At 37.2% G+C, this 14,746-nt stretch overlaps 2 protein-coding genes across 2 annotated transcripts in view; one reads left to right on the top strand and one right to left on the bottom strand.

Annotated features, from left to right (window-relative positions):
- PLCZ1 (phospholipase C zeta 1) overlaps positions 1–13,026 on the bottom strand; it is a 53,502-nt gene extending 40,476 nt beyond the window's left edge. Inside the window, exons 1-4 of the mRNA XM_075114788.1 lie at positions 13,013–13,026; positions 12,272–12,395; positions 8,495–8,729; positions 112–313 (exon numbers count right to left, since the gene is read on the bottom strand). Coding sequence (XP_074970889.1) covers positions 112–313; positions 8,495–8,729; positions 12,272–12,395; positions 13,013–13,026 — 575 coding nt within the window. The remainder of the gene's footprint in view (positions 1–111; positions 314–8,494; positions 8,730–12,271; positions 12,396–13,012) is intronic.
- Positions 13,027–13,359: 333 nt separating this feature from the next.
- Positions 13,360–14,254, top strand: CAPZA3 (capping actin protein of muscle Z-line subunit alpha 3). The gene is given in 2 exon segments (XM_075088749.1): positions 13,360–13,545; positions 13,547–14,254. Coding segments are annotated over 2 exon segments (894 nt in total).
- The last annotated feature ends 492 nt before the right edge of the window (positions 14,255–14,746 follow it).

Genomic DNA, 14,746 nt, shown 5'->3' with positions numbered 1-14,746 from the left:
TCTGTGATCGTTTTGTTCCTTATTGCCAAGCAGGTTTCTATATGACTTAGTATTCATTTAAAAAAAAAAGCCAAAGAATGTTTAAAAACTTTAAAAACAGTGTCTAAATACCTGGTATATCCCCATAAGTGACTGGGCCCTATTAGTTGGTCAGATATCAAGTAGGTGTTGTGAGAAGATGAAATAAAATAGTCACATAATGGGTGGTTCATATCTTGGTAGATGGTCCTGTGATCATTTTTAAATACCGAACAGTCTTCTGAGCTCATGAACCTTATAAATCCTTCAAATGACATCTGCCTTCTTTTCCTCACTGAACAAAAAAAAAAAGGAAAAAAATATATGGTGTGAAGCTAAATTGATGGTTATATTTGTATATTTCCATAATTTTTAATAGCCAGTTCTGAACATTGCTAAAGGTTATACAGCATAACACTTTCCTGCAGTTTTAAAATTCCTTAACAATGTACACACAAGCATCAGTTGTGTGCAATTATGGACATGAATTGCTGAAATCATGAGACATTTTTATTCTTCTATGGGCTCCAATAAGACGAGTTTGCACTAGTCATAATTAAATACAAAGGAAAATTGTTGTTGTTGTTGTTGTTTAGTTTTGGAAAGTAATATGCCAGTCAATGCACAAAGAGATTCTTATTTTCTCTGTGGAAAGAACAGGACTTGTTCTCAAAAATGTCAATCAGAGACTGTCAAAATAATCTTGCAGAAACTGATTCCTAGCACCAAATATCTTCCTCAGCGGTGGAAAATTCCAAACAAATAGTGATGAAATAATGTTTAAACTAGAAGTATTTGAAATAAAAATAGCATCTTAATAAAATAAATGACTGCCCACAAAGATGAATTGCAAATCAAGCTTATTATATTACTTCATCTGTAACAAAATGTGCTAATTGCCTCCATGCCAGTGATATTCATCCTATTTGTTTTGTTTTTAACTGATTTAATGACAAACAGATCCATTATAGTGCCAACTGCTGCTCCAATGTCATGCTTCAAATGCAATAATTTTGCAAATTATATAATCTCAAAAGTAAGCTTTTGCTTCAAAACATAACCTAGTTTGAATTAGACAGGGATTTTGCCCAGTTCTGTCTGCAAAATAACCTTATTTTTGTCATTATAGTAGACTAGTGATAATTAAGCAGTAAGTAATCCAATATTAATTTCTGTTAAGGAGAGCCTAAAGAAGTCAATGTATATAAACTTTTGACAAACAAAATCCTGAAAACTAAAAGCCAAAACATTTATCTGGCCTGTTAATTCTCAATGCAGCTATAAGGAGCATGATTTACGGGTTAGAACTGCAACCATCAATCTTCAGTATGTGTACAGACTGCAATTTGTATATCTAAATGAGGATTTATTAAAATCATTCTGATGATGGTAACATGAAGAAAAGAATAACTTCTAAATTATACAATTTTTTGAACAAGAAAACTTTGCAATGTTTTAAAATGCTAAACAGAAATAGAAAACGTGGATGAAGGCCTTCCAGAGATCATACATACATACACTGTTGTCCTTAACCATACAAATGTTATTCCTACCAGACATCTGTCAAAGCAATTCTTAGACTTCCATTGATGAAGAATCCATGGATATCCTAGTACTCCTATTTCAGCACTAAGTAACCTTATTGTTAGAAAGTTTTCCATAATGTTTACCCTGAAACTTCCTTGCTGTCTAAAAATTTATTTTGTACTATTTCTCTCCTTTTTTTTTTCAGTCTTATACACATATGATGACTGCTATCACACTTCTCATTCCACTGCTTTCCAGAAGAAAGGAGTTAAATTCATTGCATCTTTCTGTTTAGGTTAGGTTTCCTTAGACTTCTAATAATTTTCATTTTCTTTCTGCAAAATTTTCTACCTGGCTAACTTCCTTCTTGATGTTTGATCCCTAAATGGAACGTAGTACTTCGCCTTATTGAACTCCACCCTTCTTTTCTATATCATCAATTTGCCAAGATCACTTTGACTTCTAATCTTGTTCGCTATTATGCTTGAAGTTCTGGTGTTAAATCTAAATTTAATAAAATTCTATTCCATCATCCAGCTTATCAATGGCATAATTGAAATCTGGATCCCAACACAATGCTCAGTGAAAATGTAGATTGGTGTAGCCTTTCATTCTGACTCTAAGTCATTGATAACTAACTTCTCAGAGTAATTTTCTAATTAGTTGTTTGTGTATTATTTAGTTATTATTCCTGCTTCCTCAACTTGTTTTTTAGAATGCAAGACAGTCTTAAAACGTATGATTTTTCTTCTATCCACCAGTGCTGTTAGTCTCTCACAGAAGAAAACTGGATTCTATTTTGTCATGGAATGTCCTGGCAACCTCTTTCTTGTCCTTACCATCTTAGAGGTGATTACATATTCATTATTTGTTCCAGTTTTTTCTGGTAACTGACTGGTGTCTAGTTCCTTGGATGTTCCCTTTCTAAAATAGATATTGCATTTGATCTTTCCCAGTCTTTCAATTCATCATCTGCTCTCCCCGTGTTTTCAAAGGTACCCTGTATTAGCCAAGCTCATTGCAGTCAATTTTCTAAGACCTTATGGATTTCTCAACCCATCTTCACTGATCTGTTTAAGTCATTTATGCGTGTCTTAGCCTGTTTTTTCCATATTTTTGACTGCAAGCTTACTCTGGTCTCATTAGTAATATTAGCCTCCTGGTTGTGCTTAGGATCAAGAATTTCCTTGGTCTTCCTTTTAACTAACAGATTTGCAGAATGACTTATTGCTACCCTGATGACTTTTGACAGTTTTATCTTATTTAGTATCTTGACATTTTTATTTATCTCTCTGCACAGGGTATATTGTTTTATACTGGTAACAATATGGTTAAGTTTCTACTTTCTGGGTCTTTAAAAAATGTTTTGAGTTTTTTTACATGATGCTCAAAACAGAATACATTCATCCTTTATGCTTTATCTATAATGAATTACATGAATTGTAGACTTAATTCTTTTGAAGAGAAGGCTTTTCATAATTATTTATTTTATTTATTTAATTTTTTTTTAGCAATGACAAGGTGGGACGAAAGGTGCCTAGACTGAAGTGGAGACTAGGAAGAGGGGAGGAGAGGAGCCTGAACTGAATTTGAGCCTGGGAAATTAGAAGAAAGGTGTTTTCCCTGTGTTTAAATGCCTGTGTTTTTTGTTTCCTAATAGACAAATTAGTAATTAAATGTTTATGTTAACTGGCCAACAGAGATATTGAAGTGGGTACAGATATGCCTGCTGGGAATTTTAGGGGTGAACTCATTAGAAATAAGTACAATCAGAGACAATGGTGTTACTCTGCTGTATTGGAAGAAGGATGCTTTCAATAATTGTTAAAAGTATCAAATAATAACAGCCTCAAGGCAGATGGGATTTCATACCATAAAATTTGGCTACGTAATGTAGAACTAAAACATTTATATTCTATGTGAACAGTAAAGACAGAAATATTTCCTTGGCTAAAGTAAGAATAGAGTTTTTCCTTTTCTACTCTGATTTTACATCCTGGGGAGTCTATTTTCCACCTGACCTGTACTTGTAACTAATACTGGTGCATACTGGAATAAAGTAGCTGTCTGAGCTGCAATTTAGTTTTCTAAGGGCTTGTGTCTCATCATCAGTTGTCTTCCACTGGTAAAGCTTTTCCTAAAACTGTATATTTACATGTTCTTCCACATATCTGAATTTTTGTGTCTCGTAAATCCAGCTTCAGCCATTGTCTTAGTTGAGAGTTTTAAGTCATCTTTCTTATTTCACATGATTCTTTATGAAATCTATAGGAATATGACTGAGGTCTCTACTCTGTTAAACTTGGTTTACATTGGCCAATGGGATCAAAAGTTCTCTCCTGCAAATGCATGCTTTCCCTCTTGCTCTCTCTCACACATGCACACAGAAAAAACAAGTCTAAAAGAATGTATATCCTAGGAATAAATTGAAGATGGCCCTCCTCTGGACACTCTCTAGTAGCTTTGTTTCCTTAATATACTGTGGTGCCCAAAACAGTACTCGAGGTGAGGCTGCACCAGCACAGAGTAGAGAGGGACAGTCACCTCCCTCAACCAGCTAGCAGTACAGTGCTTGATGCATTTCATTCAGTAAGATTATTTCCAATTACAAGACAAACATTTTTATCACAGATGAAGATACAAAAAGAATTTGGATCAGCATCTGAAATTTAAACCAGACATTAAATTTTGATATTTACAAATGTGTTTTCTAGCTGACTAAATATTCTTCATTGTTTAACTGCTTTATGGCTATTAATTTTCCCATCAAAATAGATTACTCAAAACAAAAGAAACCTTTTAAACTGGCAACTTATTATATAATTAATTAGTAAACACATTAGTTCTCAGAAAGAATAGAATATATTCAAGAAAATCTGTTCAAATTTAAAAAGCACACACAGAAAGTAATTGCATGAGGAATCAAAGGGGTTTTAGCTACTGACAGTGAGTCATTCCTAATGAAACACAAAATGTCTTCTGTTTCTTATTGAAAGAGGGATCCAGTTTCTTCTTCTCACCACGGGAATGATCAGCATAGATATTCCAGAGTTACTTTCGAAAAGGAAGATTTTTCCATTCTTGGGTTTATTTTTCTTAACCACTTATCAATTCCATCCATTATCAAAGACTGGGAACCAAGGGAAACTAACAAAGTTAAACATCTGAGAGTCATCTCCCACTGAACAAAATAACAGCTTGTTATAAATTGCAGTTAGCTCTGATATCCCTTTCTTCGCTTAGTTGCAAATTTTGCCTCAAGTTACGTTCAGTGAAACTCAGCAGAAATGTTACACCACAACTTGAAGCAGCCCTCAATAGTTGAAGAACACACAGATTTAACAAACCTCCACTCGTCTCAGAGTTCTCATGCTTCAGAAATGGTGATCAGGCACCTGTGAAGGTCTTACATAGTGCTTCCTCTGCAAGTCAAGGGGTCATGTAAGTCTTCAGGTTTGGGGGTGGGGGGTGCTTGCATTATCACTAAATTACTCAAGTGAGAGAAGACAGTATAATGAGCAGACAGGCAAAATGGCAGGTAAGAACCCTAAGAAAAATAAAGGTAAAAATGGTTTGTAATGACCAAGGGCAAGTTGAAGAACAGAATATATAGAAGGACAAGGAAAACAATAAATGACAGAGACGAGAGCAGATAAAGGAGAGCATCATGAAAATAAAGAAATTAAAACACAGAAAAAATATTAAAAGACAAGGCTTTTAAAATAATAAATGTATGAGGCTTTTCCATAATGGTTTCAGAATATTATTTTGATGACTTTAAACACTCTTCAAAATATAACTGGAGCTTTTCCTTAAAAAAACAATAGCAACCACACACAAACCCTTCCATGGCAGCTAAACAAATAAGAAATTATGGGTTCTCCATGAATGCCTGACTCAACAGGAGGAAGAACTCATTGGTTAGAAAAATATTTTGTCTGCAAAATATTACTGAAATCTGGAAGAACCCAGATTGAGCTCCAGATTCTAGGCTGAATTACCAGTGCCTGCTGCTCAGATAGCTTCATTCTACTGCAACAGGAACAATGTCATGGATTCACTGAGGCAGACTAAAAGTGAAATAGCATAAAAAGGAAATGATAAAACTGCTAGTCAAAGTGTGAGCAGGCTGCAAGGGAGGAATATAGAAACAATGCTCAGCATGATGAAATGGTGTTCAGAAAGCCAAAGCTCAACCAGAATTGAAACTGGCAAGGGACATCAGTGGCAAGAAAGAACACTTTTACTGCTTTTATTGGCTGTTTCTAAGGAGTAAGAGGGTATGCTGTTGAATAGGGCAGGTGGTTTAGTGACAGCAAAAACAGACAATGCTAAAGTATTCAGTGCTGTCTTTTTCTCAGTCTTCATCGACCAGGTGTAGGCTTTGTGCCTACAGACAGGGTTCAAGGAGAAGAGAAACTATGAGCAGACAGAGATTAAGTTAATAGAGATTACTGGAGAGAACTCGGCACAAAAAAATCCATGGGATCAAAGGAGGTGTATTTGAGACTGTTAAGACTGTTGGCTGATATCACTGCAAAGCCATTCTCTATCATCTTTGAAAGGCCGTAGCAATCAGGGGAGGTCCCCATGACTGGAGAACAGATGTTGCACTCATTTTCAAAAAGAGCAAGGACTTTCTGCACTCACAGGCCAGAAAGCCAACTATATCCTGAGCTGCATCAAAAGAAGCATGGCCAGCAGGTTGAGAGAGGTGATTCTGCCCCTCTACTCTGCTCTGGTGACACCCCACCTGGAGTGCTGCATCCAATGCTGGAGTCCTCATCACAGGAAAGACATGGACCTGTTGGAGTGGGTCTAGAGGAGGGCCACAAAAATTATCAGAGGGATGGAACACCTCTCCCATGAGGAAAGGCTGAGAGAGGGGTTATAAAGCCTAGAGAAGAGAAGGCTGTGGGGAGACCTTATTGTGGTAAAGGTGGCTTATAAGAAAGATGGGAACAACATTTTTAGCAGGGCCTATTGCAATAGGACAAGGGATAATGGTTTTAAACTAAAAGGGGGTAGATTTAGATTGAACATAAGGAAGAAATTTTTTACAACGAGGGTGGTGAAACACTGGCACTGGTCCAGAGAGGTGGTAGATGTCCCATCCCTGGAAACATTCAAGGTCAGGATGGATGGGGCTCTGAGCAAACTGATCTAGTTGAAGATGTCCCTGCTCATTGCAGGGGTTTGGAGTAGGTGCCCTTTAAAGGGCCCCTGCAACCCAAATTGTTCTATGATTCTATGATTCAATTCAGGGAACTACAGGTTGACCAGCCTCTTTCATCCCTGGGAAAATCATGGTGCAAGAGCACTTGGAAGTCATTTATGGGCACATAAAGGAGGCTGTGGATTTCTGTCCTTAAGGGTTTTCATGTTTTGACTGAAAACAAGCCCTGAGAAACCTATTCAGGAATTTCTTTGAGCAGAAGGCTGGAGCAGCTGCCCTCCTGAGATCCCTTTCTATCTGAACAGTTCCATGATTCTGTGATAGTAGAAGTCTGTTTTTAGAGACCTGTTCTTAGAAGTTGATCAGAGAACAAAATGAAAATGGCAGTTTAGAGTAGGAGAGCATAAATAATTATAGCTTTAACCCCAGTAACATGGATAATGACATCAGTAGACACATGATGGGAAAGATTAACAACCAGACTCCATGCCTGCTGAAGAGGCTGAGGATCCACCACATTTGCAAGGCTGTTTCAATTAATCCCTTGTATCATTACCAAACACATCCAACTGAGGGCAAACCAGACTGTAACTGTCGCTTTTCGGCCTTTCTCAGTAAAGAAAAAGAAATCTAACCTTCTCAGTAGATACATCCCTAGAAGCTGTTTTCCTCTGTGAAAGCTTTGTTATTAGATTACTTCTACATTTAATCTTTCTGCAATATGACACTCAAATATAAACAAACCAAGTGCAAAAAGTATGGTTCATACAAATTGTAGGTTTAAATAGTTCAAAATGGAAGTACTAGATCACAGAATCACAGAATCACAGGTTGGAAGGGACCAGTAGCATGTATTCTTTCCATTTTTAAGATAAACTTTAAGCAAAAAGCTCTATTATATCAACAATGCTGTAACAAGTAACGTGACCCCCAAGTAGGATTAGAACAATCTTGGTTGTAAAGTACGCTTTGAAATGCATTGGTTTAACTACTTTTCTCTTTATTGTGTTTGTGGATCACAGTACTGAGTAGATAAACCAAACTAAATTACATAACATTAAATTCTGACATTTTTATGTCTTCAAAAATGCTGTCCTCACTCTTCAGATTTTAATACTAAATTTTTTAAACTTAATTTATTATTAATGATTTAATTATTGTTGAATTCCTCTAAGAGAAATATCCTGGGCCGAACAGACCAGTTGCTAACATAACACGATTTCTATTCTTTTATCTTTGTAATCCACTATTTATATTCCTCTAATTAATTAAGCAAAATAATTTTTGAACACTTAGCTAAAAAAAAAGATTCAGTATCCTAATAATGGTCATTCATATGTTCAGTGGACATTAAAAAGATTTAGTGCAGTTTATGTTAGCTTATCTACTGTATGAAAATAGTATTTTTTTTTAAACAATCCACATGTAGGTTTTGGACCAGTCTGTTGCAACAAGGAGTAAGAATGATTAATATGGTAAGTAATATAATATGTGATCACTGAGCAATATGCTGTATAAATTTATTGTGCTTTATTAACACTTTCCTGTATTATTACATTCACAATGTTTAAAGATCTGAATTGCAAAAAAATCAACATCTTGTACAAGAGCTTACAAAAGATATTATACAACATACATAATATTATAGCTTACATTAGTTTTCTTTAAAATGTTCGATTTGCATAGTTAGATAAGTATGTAAAAATATAAGCACAGTCAGTGACAGAAGCACAATAAGTAAGAGCTAGAAATCAAATATTAAACTATGCATACCTTCTTCGATGGGTTCATACTTCAAAATAATTTCTAACGCAGTCGTTCCACAAGCTTCAGTTTCATATTGCTCTTTTCTCAGAAATTCAATGAGCTCAGTGTCAGCTAAAATTTTGCAGTTTGGAGAGTAAGCACAGAAAAGTTCACTAAATTCAGGTCTGTGTACAATAGTTCGATAAATTGCCCTGAAGTCTTCTATGTTAATTGTATGTTCTTTTCGTTTGTCCACTGTTTTCTGAAAAAGAAAAATAAATCAAAGCAGTCAATACAAAGATATGCAGTGATACAAAGATACACACAAAACACTATTATAACTGATCATAAGAGCAAAAACAACAGAGAAAACCTCAGGCAACAGTGACTGCAATGTATTATCAAATTATATCCTTCCATTTCTATATGGAACTCTTAGATTTGACTATATGTGTTGAAAATATTTTATACAAATGAAAATGTACCATAGGACATAATTAGCATCTAAGTAATTACAATAAATTTTTATATAACTCATGCAATATTAAAGCACATTATATAAAACCTGTAAAACGATATGTAGTAAAATAAATCTGCAGCATAAAAATTATAGAGTGGAAAATATATTTAATATAATAGCTCTCCAATGGCAATTTAAACCTTGTAGTTAATACTGTCAGTAAAATTTATATACTACATACAGCAAACAGTAATATAAAAGAAGGAAATAAGGATGACCAAATTATCATGAGATCCAAGACTTTCAACACATCAAATAAGAAACACTATTAAAGTTTGGAGACAAGATACTTTATAATAATCTATGACTTTGTGTTCTATTCTTAACAAGCCAGAATGTTTAACTCAGATTAATTATTCACAATTTCAGAACTCTTAAACTGTAAGCTTGTTTTCATAGAGCTTACAAAATGTTAGCACATTAATTAATTTCAGAGCTTCAGTGTAAAAGCCACTAGAAAAATCAAAAGGGCAAAAGAATTTTAGTAGAAAAATACTTTTTTACCATATCTGCCATTTACATTTTTCTCAGGCTTAACGATCTTATTTATCCTTTAAAAGTTTCTGCATCAAATATATAACCGTGCGTATGAAATACAGGTGTTTCTAGCAGTTGAGCTTGTATTATTCTTAAAAGTTAAGAGAAACTTTGGAAATATACTGACAAAATTACTCACAAAAATCACAAATAAATGGCAATTCATTGCCTCATTGATTATCACTGTAAGCTGATCAAATTTCCTAATTGTTGGCTCTTTAAACCGAGACTACCAAAGAGGCTAAATTTAAGCATATAATAGCATGGCACCTAATGTAGTTATTAAAGCTTCTCTAAAACTGTCCATAAGAATGAAATGGCTTACTTGATCTTTGGCTGCTCTTTGATAAATACTTGTGATTGCTTCTAGATTAGTTTTGAAGAGACACCATAAAAACTAATAGCCAAATGATACATTACCAGCTTCTTCCTATGCAGTACATTTCCTACTAAGAGATGTCTGAATAAGTACAACAATAAAAGTAAAAATATATTAGATAACAGATAGTACTTAAGTATTTGCTTTGAGTTTGTGAAAGAGAATTGTAATGATCATTTTTAACAAAAATCACTAGCAAGAAAATTCGTTAAAAATGCAAATAATATGCATTTGTTTACTGCTTGAGAAATCCTACATCTAAGGTTGATATCCTCAATCTAATTTTTAATATCTTTAAGAAAACTGCAAATTTACTCATAACTGTTAAATAGAAAATTAAAATACCAACTTATTTTGGAATTAAGCAATCTATTAGGACTCGGGAGATGTTCACATTGGTATTGGCACAAACTGAAGCTGGGCAAAAATATTAAATTTTCTATCTCAGTTCCCTCTTGATGAAATACAGGCAATAATATTACACAGGAGAGCTTTTCAAATTAAAGTTATGGAAATCATGTTGCTATAAAAAAGAGATTGTTATAAAATTTTTGTTGGTAGTTTTTTATTATTCTTATTTCTATTAATGCAAATCAAATTTTTGTTATTCAGAAAAAGAAGTATCTTGACAAAGACAGTCTTGAGAGGAATTATATGAAAATGGTTTATTTCTTAAAAAGTCTTAATGTTCATAATTCTGATATTGCTCAAAGGAGCATTACAGTAAAATAAATTCAAAGAGAATAGACAAGAGAAAAGCAGATTATTCTTTAAAAACTATGCTTTCTATAAAATTGATTCTGTCATGTATACCCATTCGATTAACTGTTGATGTATACTTACTGACTGATGCCAGTGAGATTTCCTCCCAGACTGCTTTACATTTTTATGTACTGTTATACTGATGAACAATTTAAGCCCCCAAACTACTGAAAAGACTCAAATCTCTCTCAAATAGAAAAGACTACCTACAGTCCTGCTACAGATAACCAGATGAGACTGTTGAGTATATTATATTGTTAAATATAACTCCATCAGACTTGTTCTCTGCAGGTCACTTCCTCAAATAATTGATCTCTTCTCTACCCACTGTTGATCATCTCTCTCGAATTTCTGTCAGAAAGAAAATTCAGTGGAAAATACAGGAAACTGTGAGAAATATTTTCAAGTTCTCATGAGATTCTCAAGGTTGGCAATTGTCTCAATGAAGTGCAAGTTAAAAAACCACAGGCAGCCTCTTTAGCAAGGGTTGAGTTCATGCTGCCAGTTTTACCTTGGCTCAAAAAGGCAGAGAACAATGAGAGAAGATCAAGACAGAGTGAGGAAATCCTAACGCCATCCCTCTGCCTGCCTGCCTGTCAGCATGGCATCACCTAAAAGTTTCTGACTTGCCATAGTTAATTCTCCTCTGTCAAATCTAGACAGAATCAGCCAGCTGGTGACAAAATTCACAAAGAAATCAGAGAGAGAGAGAGAGAGAAAGAGAGAGAGAGAGATATCTACTTGGCTTCATTCCCTTAAGAAAACAGCACTACCAAACAGCTATATTTGGTAAAAAAAAATGAGCTAAAAGGAAAAATCATACATCTTTTGAGTAATTACTACAGGGAACCTGAAGAACATGAAATCCCAATATGTCCAAAGGCACTCAGTTTTGCAGTATTTGCTCACTGGGACTGCATCCCCTTGATGGTAATTTGCTTACCTACATTACATTAATTTATTAGTAAGTTGAATTCTTAGCTATATCATGTAACCTTCATAGAAACCTCTTAAATGTTGCCATATCTCAAAGCCACATCCTTCCCCAGGTGTTAGACTGCAATTCCTATCCATTCTGGCACATCTTCTAAATACTCCAAAGAAGAGGTATAGTGGAAAACTGAATGAACAAGTGTGCAGGATCTGTGTTGACCTGAATCCTGAGAAGATCAGGCAACTCCATATTGTCCTTCTGGCAAAAGGATTTTTAGGAAGACACTCTAATGGCTATGCCCAGCACCAGACAGGCATGTCTGCTCTCGTTAGCTTGATCACAGAAGCAACTGAATGGGATGAAACCAGAATATTTTTAATTTTCTCCAGTTAGGCTTTATTAGAAAAAAGCTGGGAATCAAGACCTACCTGTTTTCCACCACTCTACACTATTTTGGTGTGGTGAAGAGATGATGGTAATGCAAGCACTCATTTATCTATTTTACACAGAAACAAAAGTCCTGAACAAGGCAAATTATTTGCTGATTTAGCACACCCTAGTAGAATGAAATTCACTTCTAAAAACATTAATTTTAAAAAGTCAGCAAATATATGACACTTATGTAACTGGACTTCTAAACATATTTAATTGCTTAATCTACATATTTCTCACCTTGAAAACATGTTTTACATGTGCAAAATCAAAAGGTATTTGCAGTTTTTCAAGCAGCTTCATTGTGCTGTCTAAATTAATCTTCCCAGTCCTGAACTCATTCTGAATGATGGACAAAAACCACGTATGAGAGATCAGGTTAAGGAAAATTCTGGCCCATGTCATTGCCTTTTGAAAGGGGGAGGAGGGGAAGAATTTTAATTTTTTTACACCTAAAAAGCTTGCCCCTTGCTTTTCTCATACTATAGAACATCATTGTCTTCTGATTTGCAATAATGCAGCAGGCTCTGAGGCATGCACATTTTTGCTCTGCGCCCAGAGACTCTGAGGGCAAAAATGACAAAAAGGGCCACAGAAAGAGAAGGGGAGAGTGTGAAGGAAAACAAGGGGTGGTCAGGGTGAAGAAAAGGGTGCAGTGAGAGGAGGGAAATGTGGGGAAGCTGAGGGGATTCAGCAGCTAAGGGGAATGGCAGGAAGAGGAGTGCCAACAACAAGCAGCAACAAGGTGAGGGCGTCCAGCACTGCTCCCACACGGCCAGCCTCAGCCAGCCCCAGCTGGACCAGCCAGGCCCGACTGGGCTGGCTGCCCCAGGACCAACTTGGGACCCCCGGAGGGGGTCCCATGCAGGCACAGGTTGGTCCTGGACCTGGGGGGAAAGGGGTACGTGGCAGGAGGTCATACAATGGCAGCTGTTGCAGGGCGGGGAGAGGAGAGGAGGAGGTAGAGCAGGAGGAGGATATCTGTTCTCCTCCATGGCCGCTCTGCATCGCCTGCTCTGGCCTCTTCACTGTGGTGGTATTGGCAGCGTTTGGCAGGACATCACCTCAGCTTGCTCCAGTTCCCTACCCGTGCACCCCTGTGCCCCTGCCGGGACACCCAGCACCCTCGCGGCACGGCCCCCCACCAGCGCTGCCCAGGCAGCCACTGTGAAGTCACAAACTGTGGGTCCCCAGGGAAGCCCCCTTCCTGCCACAGCTCCCCCCAACCCCCGCCACCATCTTGTGCCTTCTCCCTCCAGCACGAAGTGGCCCACACATCCTCCCCTCGCCTGCAGCCTCCCACTCTTTGGATAGCCCTTGCCCCCAGCATGCACATGGGGCAGGAGCTGTGCGAGCCGGAGAAGGCGTCTCTCATTTGCCGCCTACTGTGCCAGTCCCCTCCCGGGGAGTTCGGCCAGGTCGTCCAAGACCTCTCCGCTCTGGTCCAAGATGACAAGCTGGTGAGGCAGGAGGCTGCCCGCGTGGGAGCCTGTCACAACAAGAACAACTTCACCCCCCATTGAAATAAATAGGCACACTGTGCTACTGACCCACTACAACGACTTAGGGGGAAACCGCTTTTTTGACCCTCAGGACAAATTATCTTTTGAGTTTGACCACCTGTGTGGGGTAACCAGCAAACCCCAGCTGCACGGTGTGATGCTGGATGAGGCCGAGCTGTGGCGAGAGGCCCTCCACAAGGGCTTGAAGGCCTACGTGAGCTCCCACTTTCCTGATGGTAACTGCTGTGTCTTCAAGAAAAGCCTGGGGAAGAGGCACATGTTTGTGGCTTGCATTGAGGCTCATCAGTACCAGCCTTCAAATCACTGGAACGGCCTTTGGAAGTCAGACTGGACCTTTGCCCTGACTCCATTTACCACTCAAGTTACAGGGCTCTTTCTCCTCCAGCTACACTACTTCAAAGATGCCAACCTCCATGTAACTGTCAGCAAGTCTGTGACTGAGACTCTAAATGTGATAGACCAAAGTCAGTTTGCCACAGATTTTGTGAAATTTGTGAAAGTTGAGGACACCAGGTTTCATATTGCCATTCTGGAAAACGCTCAGGCTTTGTCAGAGGATATATGGGGAAAAAATCTGCGGAGGAAACTCCCTGTTACTCGCACTTTCATGAACTGGAATAAACTATTGAAAGTTCAGCATCTGAAGACCAATGTCTCTGATACAGAAGTGCCTCCATGCTTAATGAAACACACTACCTAATATGGTGACCTAAATGAAATAAAATTTAAAAAAGGACAAGAAAGACAAAACAGAGGTGTTGTGTTCCATTGATTTATTTCTGGATTACCCAGGAGAGTGCAGAAACCGTCATCAGTCAATAACCACTTTGAAAATAATTCAGGTCTGTAGTGACTGAAAATAATTTGCTGTGTTTTTTTATTTTGTTCATGTACTTTACAACTGCTTCTAGAAGTACTGGTAATGGTCATTGTCAAAGGCAGTACAGTGCTACAGGTGACCCAGCAAGCAATCTCTTACTTTCCTTTATAATTTTACCCAATATTATGTTTACTTATGTAACTTCATACTGTATGTAACATTGGTTATAAGGAAATCAGTAAGGTAGGTTGGCAAAGCTATTGAGTCATTATTTCTAGATTTTTTAATTGACACTGAAACCCAGGAAATTCAGACTTCAGACTTTGCTCATGCATACCTCTCTGTATGCACAAGAGACATCCCTAGCAGAGT

The sequence above is a fragment of the Phalacrocorax aristotelis genome, chromosome 1, assembly GCF_949628215.1.
Source record: "Phalacrocorax aristotelis chromosome 1, bGulAri2.1, whole genome shotgun sequence".
Taxonomy (NCBI): Eukaryota; Metazoa; Chordata; class Aves; order Suliformes; family Phalacrocoracidae; genus Phalacrocorax; species Phalacrocorax aristotelis.
Note: the sequence above shows the minus strand (reverse complement) of the source record. Positions and strands in the feature narration are given on the sequence as shown.